A 7,451-nucleotide genomic window follows, 5' to 3' on the forward strand; every position below is an offset into this window, starting at 1 on the left:
TATATTTGCCAAAAGAAGTAGTTAGACAATATGATAAGTATTCCGCAAAAGATATTGTTTACTGAAGTCTAGTAATTCAAGAAATCAATAATAATCATAATAACATGAATATAACTTACCTGTGTCACAGGTTCTGTGTTGCCAGCTGCAACACGAGTCGCAGGCAATGGCATGTTGATGCAGTCTGACTTTGTTTCTACACTTAATGCAAGGATACACCATAAATACGTTATCTTATAAAAGCACCGATATTTAAACAAATAACAATCCAACACACTTATTCACAGAGACAGACAGTATACATACACTAGGATACTAAGTAAATTAGTGGTTGAATATAATAGTTATTACTTTTTCCACGTTATTTAATTATTGTGCAATTAAACTTTAGATACTTGTTTACAAACATCTTGTTTTATGATCCATTATCCCTTTGTCCTCATGCAGTTGTAACAATTTCATTTATAACATAACAACATTATAATAATTAATTTTATTAATAAATAACAGAAACATCACTTTTTCACAATATAAACACCAGATATAATTTCACAACAATGCTATAACATTCTAAAACTAATGGTTTACAACATTCTAATTAAAGACTATGCATGTAAAACAATATAATGAACATTTAATATTTACCAACTTAATTAATATGCATTTACTATGTAATTTTTAAGGGGGGGGGGGGGGGGTTTTGACCTGGTAATTTTTGGAAGGGGGGTGTTTTGACTAGAAAAGGGGGACGTTTTGACCAAAATGGGGGGTGTTTTGACAAGGGGACGTTTTGACTAGGGGACGTTTTGACTAAAGTCTGTTCCACCTATTACGTTTACCTCGTTTCTGAATTATCAGTATCGGTAAAATCGTCCAAAAAAACATATTTATATCCCATACATCTATATCTCTAGACCTTTTTTTCATTTTTTTAATAAAGTGTATATTAAAGAAATAATCTTGGATTTTTCTTTTTTTCCCATAGACCGTAATGCTATATGACGTTACGTCGACTTTCCAATATGGCGGCGCCCGTAGCGCAATAAACTAGGGGTTAACTCAAAATTAAAATGCCTGAGTTAATATTTGAAAAGACTGTGTTTGTTATTGTATTATGTTAATTCTTGGGGGAATTCGTGACATGCCACCTCAAAATGAAAAATAAATAAATAAATAAAATAAATAAATAAGAAAATAGAAAGAAACAAACACAAAAAACAAGGTGATTTCTAAAAAAAACAAAACAAATGTGTGTGCGAACGTCTCGTTATTTTGATAACACATGGGCATTATTCTTATATGAATAATTTTTCTGTCACTGAAACTCGAATGAAAAATATTATAAATACAGACATTTCAGAGTCTGTCACGGACGTACAGGCACAATATAAAAATTCGAGCTCTAAAGCATGCATTTTCATTTTGTTGTAGTGCATTTTGTTTACAATTACATGAAAGTTTCAACATAGTACTTAACGTTTCTGGTGACGCGAAAATATAACGCCAACACGTAATTTTCCATAAGCACACGGTCATTTCCGAAGGAGCATCATGGAAGGCACGTGCAGTTTTCCCGCCAAAATACGAAGAAGAAACGTCTGCTTCCAGTTCTATGGAGAAATTCATTATGTTGTATACGATGGCCCGATATTTACGTATATTTAAGCTGGATTTTCATTATGTTACTATTCCCGTTTCCATCTTAAAGTTGTGTTCAACATCTGCCGAACAATGTACGAAAATGTATATATCGATCTAGCACAGGTTCTACAGAAATATGGTTTCGGAAGAATCGTGTTGAGTCATTAAAACTAGTATCACTCCCTGACGCCGACAAGGCTTGTAATTTCTTTGGACATGATTTATGGAAATTTGTTTTTGTTTGTTTGGCTTTGGGTTTAACATCGTTTTTCAACAGTATTTCAGTCATGTAACGGCGGGCAGTTAGCCTAACCCGTGTTCCTGGATTCTGTACCAGTACCTGTTCTCCGCAAGTAACTGCCAACTTCCCTACATTAATTATCAGAGGTGGAGGACGAGTGATTTCAGACACAATGTTTTTTTATCAAATCGTCACGGAGAACATACGCCCAGTCCGAGGATCCCGCGATCCGTAGACCAACGCTCTTCCTACTGAGCTAAGCCGGCGGGTCCGTTTTAAAAATAATTGCACGCAGTATATGTTTTACTACATTTGTTTTAAAAGCACTGATCCCCAGAAAGTATGACAACAACAAAACAAGAGCTGTCTCCATAGGATGACACATGCCCCCGATGGCACTTTGAATGAATAGTTATGGCCGATGTTAGAGTTTAGGACCTTTGACCTACGGATCTGGGTCTTGCGCGCGACACGTCGTCTTACTGTGGAACACATTCATGCCCAATAATTTTAAAATCCATGCATGAATGACAAAGATATGGACCGGACACGCCCATCAATGCACTATCATGAAATATGACCTTTAATGTCTAAGTGTGACCTTGACCTTTGAGCTACATACCTGGGTCTTGCGCGCGACATGTCGTCTTACTGTGGTACACATTCATGCCAAGTTATTTGAAAATCCATCCATCGATGACAAAGATATGGACCGGACACGAAAATTGCGGACAGACTGACAGACCGACAGACGGTTCAAAAACTATATGCCTCCCTTCGGGGGCATAAAAATAGATATCAGAAAATTATTGCTAAATTTCTCATGAAAGTTTTAATAGTTAATGACAGATTATGTTACAGAAACACATAAGAATTATTTATTTATTTATTTATTTGGCGATTTATTCAAAATAACGGGATACTGGAGGTAAACTGATAAAGCTTTATAAATTATTTATTTAAATATTCCTCCCTGGTGTATTGGTCACGACCCCAGGGAATTTTTTATCGCGGCGGCGGCCCGGGTTCGATTCCCGACTCGAGCATGTTTTTATCTCTTAATTTGGCATTCTGAAACAGATTAGCAACAAAACCTCGTGTTCTAATATTCAAAATCTGACCAAACTTTAAGCAAAAATCTGGATGTCTTTGCCTTTAAATGGCTAAACGCTAAAGTAACAACTTGTGATTTTTTTGGCCACATACTGTTTAACGTATGAAAGAAATAGTAAAGACAGGTAATGTTTCGGAAAAGATATGAACTATTTCGCACGTCATTTTTTTTTACTTCAACGTAAAATAAGTTTTAAAAAGGTTTTCTTTTTACGATGCTGGCTTTGAGAAAGAAGAAATTGATGTTCGCGATTTGCATAAGCGATTTAACCGAACAATTCGAAAGAAGCGTGTGCAACAGTTTAAATAGTTGAACTAACATGTTAGGCCACGTATTAGTAAAGAAAACATTTCAAATATGATTGTGTGCGACATTAGTGACTTCCCATAATTAATTATAGACGTGAATGAATATTGATGTGGGTTTTCTTAGCGACTTAGCATTTTCTTGTAAACAAATCCGAATCGGCTAGTGCTTCACAAATATATTGAAATACCTGTGTCAGGTATGTTCTTAATATAGATGATGACGATATGATATTTACGTCGGCAGCGGATAATGAAATCGGTACTATTTACTAACATACGATTTTGTGTGGAATTGCGCGTGGATTCTGTACGCCTGTTTTAAGTATCTATGCGAGAATGGAAAAATCGACTAATTTTGGGAACAGTGATCTTCATGCAATTCACGCATGTTTTCCTTTCGGCCTGCCTCGATTTCATTTCTGAAACTGTGTCCGTGGCATAACAAAAAAATTATACGCGTCACGTGCCAGACAGAATACACGAGTGTGAATGAAAGGCGGGAAAAGTGAGGTATCAATCAGTCTCCACGGATTTTATTGACTTCTGCACAAGTGCGAGATACAGTACATAATCGGTGACATGATTCTATTACGTCAGGAAATGTTGACTGACATACTTTCAGCGATTAATTAAGGACACTAAAAGCATGACCAAGACTTCAAATTCAAAGGGAACGAGACAGAAAAAAAAAGAAAAGAAATGCTTAATGAACAGAAATTTATCAAAAAAGATAATATTTCTTAGATCGGTAATGTCAAAATTGCGTTCATTAAAGTAGCAACTTATAGTTAAAAAGAAAGGAAAACGTCCGTAATTAATTAAAAGAGGTGATCAAACACCCACCCACCCATATTTTATACACATTTTTACAATTAACCCATCACCCATAAAGACGGTTTTTGTGAGGACCACCACCCATAATTATGATTTTTGGATGGACCCCACCACCCATAATTATAAACAGCAAAATTTAAAAAAAGAAATGAAATGAAATAGATAGGTTGATAAAACGATAAACAACTAAGCATTGTTTAAATATATATTTCAAGAAGTAAAGTATAATTCTAGCGTGACATAGATACGTCAAGATTTCTGTGTTCTATCAGCTACGTAGAGGTAATATTTCCCTTGTGCGCCTCGTATAAATCTGCCTATGGCCACAGCAAGATTACGTCATTTGTCTAATACGTCACAAGTTTCTTTCGGAGAAAAATAATTCTCTTGCATACACAACCGGTGAATATTGTTTATTGAAGTTCAAAACTGACCATTGTGAAAGAAATAGGATATGTGGCGGACTGTAAATACTTCAGTAAGGATGCTAAAATACAGGTTATCTTTGAACCATGCGTTTGGAAATGATGTTATTTTGAACAAGTCGTCGTTTCAAGGGCATGGTGCGATTGATGCCTGAATTTCACCGATGTTTAAAAGAGCTTGTTTGTTTACAATTTACTCATCGAGGATTGGATACAGCTACCGAAGACTTGGAAGAATTTTGGACTGTTTATAACTTTGTTAAAAGTGAGTCAATTTACATTTTTGTTAGATCTAAATAATGTGTTCATTGTTATAGCTTTTTTTTTTAAATACAACATTTCATTTCCCTCATCAGTGTCCGACAAATCCATTGCCCGGAGCCCGCGGGCTACCAGAAATTTTCGTCGGGCTACCAAAAAAATCCCGACGTAAGCCCACCGGGCAACCATAAATTTAAAGCTTTAGTAGCCCGGTCATTGTATATTTTACAAAATCAACATCTGGTCGTTTCCTCGATTATAGCTTGCAATAAACAACAACTGACCATAAATCCCAACTTATATCCAATTTTGATTGTTTTGTTCGCTAATGAAATCCAAAAAATTATTGGAAAAACCAACTTGTTTCTATTTTTAGCGACATGACCGTTTGCACCTCGGCAAAAATTAAATACATGATTCTGCTAGAAAAATGTATGTTTTGTACGTAAAAACATCTCAAAACACATAAATACATTACCATTTATTGAATAAAGCAACGAAAACGTGTTGACAGATAGTTTTTACACCATTAAAATCAAATGTCACATATTTTCGCGACCCGATTTTTCCTCTCCAATGCACACAGTCGCTCTACTGTTTGGAAAATGAAGTTGTTATTGGCGTGGAAACTAACTGAGTGTAAACAAAAGTTTGAACATGACAAAGTAGTAGTTATTTTTTGCAAGGTCTGTCTAGAACCAGCAACTTGGAAAAAAAATTCTCTAAATTTCACCTCGGGATACTTGATTTTTTAATGCATCTGAATGCTTACCATAAAACTTGAAAATAAAGTTTAAACTAATGTGATTAATTTTGACAATTCACCATGTGAAAAAATTACAAATTTGACCAGGGGCCCTTTTCCAAAAAAAAACTAGACTAATATGACAGGAATGTGTCTGCGGAACTGGAAACAAACACACAGGTTTATTTTGATGTTTTTCAATTTTTAACCAAACCTTGTTTCAGACCCCTTTGATTCTCACATTCAGTAAGTCGGTTTAGGATAGAGCAAATTTAATATTTTCGGGGTTTAAATTTTTCGGCAACTACAAAAAAATGCTGGGCTACCAGAAAAAAATTCTGGTAGCCCATTGGGCTACCAGTAAGATTATAAATTTGTCGGACACTGCTCATGCATTCATAAATGAAATGAGTCTTGAATCGCTCCCGATAAAATTCACGTGAATTTTCCCGTAATACTCCAAATTTAGAGAGCAAACTCCAATGGCGACAAGAAATTACAATGGGAGACTGCCGTTGAAAATATAAATTTGTCATTTATTTGGATATTTGGCAAAGCAGAAAAAAATCGTTAAATTTCTCGAGGGTGACTTTTTTTTAGTTTATCAAACCATGTTTACTTTGCCGGTAAGTGTCGTAGTTTTGTCATGTGACACCAAATTTGGGGTAAACCTTTGGAATGGAACAGACTTTAACATCCCTTATGTGCCACAGCTTTCCCCAATTGATGTTCTCTGAAAATTTTAGAAAAAAAAAAACAAAAGCAAATCGGTCCGCCAGATCAAATCATCTTATACTGTCCTAACCACCTTTTTTTAGGCATATAAAAGAATCAGTCGGGTTGGGATGTTAGTATACCCCACCCGATAAAAACTGAACAGTTTATAGAAAAATATATCTGCATACCGACTTGATAAAGTCTACCCTCTGGTGAAAAAATTGTTATGTGTCTGTCGAACCCAGCACTACTGCCCCTTGACATGATGAATGACAAATATATTCAATATAAATAAAATTCTCAGTTGCCGGTATGTGATTTTGCTGTTTTCATTGAAACGGAAGTAACGATAGATTTTTCTTGAGACCAGTCTGCAGTTATCACGCTGTATAACTAAACGTTGAAACACGGAGCAATTTTAATCTAACACGGAGAAAGAGCACACATTATTCTGTTCGGATATTTTTTTTCTAAAATGTAGAATTATAGAATTTGGTTTAATCGTGATTTTTCACAACTTAAAAATATACTTTGAAAATTCGGCAAATAAAAGGGCTGAGTTGATATGTGTTTGTTTTTTCACTAGGGCACCTTCGATAGGCTTTGAACGTCAAGCAAATTTTCATGGAAAATTTCAATTTGGTAACTTTTCGAGAATATAATTTTCTTCTGAAATGGAGATTTTAATGAACCATCTTCTTTCGTTCTATAATACGGTAAAATAAAATGTACAGGTCCGTGTGCTCGATTTTTATTTTAGCGGGGGTGGGGTGGGGGTGGGGGGGGGGGCATGGTTAAAGAGGTCTGCACATTACAATATATTATAAGCTTTGTACTTCTATCAACAAAATAACATTACTGAATTTCTTAAACTGTAAATTAATATCAAGGTCTGAAGAAAACTTAGACCTGAGCATAAGTACCAGGGCAAAAGTGCAATGATAAAACAGAATAGACATGTAGGAAAATCTTACAGAGAAGTCTCAAATAAAGGTATATCTTATGTGTTAAGAAATGTGCATCAAATGTAGCTGTACATATTTTCAGAAGGGACTCTATTACCAATTAATATCGAGTGGACCTAAAGGACCAGAAACTATAACCCAATATATAACCTTGCTTTTTTACAAGCATGCCTCTTTTCGATTTGTTATATAATTTGGTT

General features: G+C 35.1%; 1 protein-coding gene across 1 annotated transcript in view; it reads right to left on the reverse strand.

Moving 5' to 3' along the window:
• Positions 1-6,646, reverse strand: part of LOC123545019 (proteasome subunit alpha type-6-like) — a 35,991-nt gene extending 29,345 nt beyond the window's left edge. The window contains exon 1 of the mRNA XM_045331239.2: positions 6,475-6,646. Within this exon, the coding sequence (XP_045187174.1) occupies positions 6,475-6,550 (76 nt within the window). The 5' untranslated portion in view covers positions 6,551-6,646. The remainder of the gene's footprint in view (positions 1-6,474) is intronic.
• Between the last annotated feature and the right edge of the window lie 805 nt (positions 6,647-7,451).

This window comes from Mercenaria mercenaria, chromosome 1, assembly GCF_021730395.1.
Source record: "Mercenaria mercenaria strain notata chromosome 1, MADL_Memer_1, whole genome shotgun sequence".
In the NCBI taxonomy this organism is placed as follows: domain Eukaryota; kingdom Metazoa; phylum Mollusca; class Bivalvia; order Venerida; family Veneridae; genus Mercenaria; species Mercenaria mercenaria.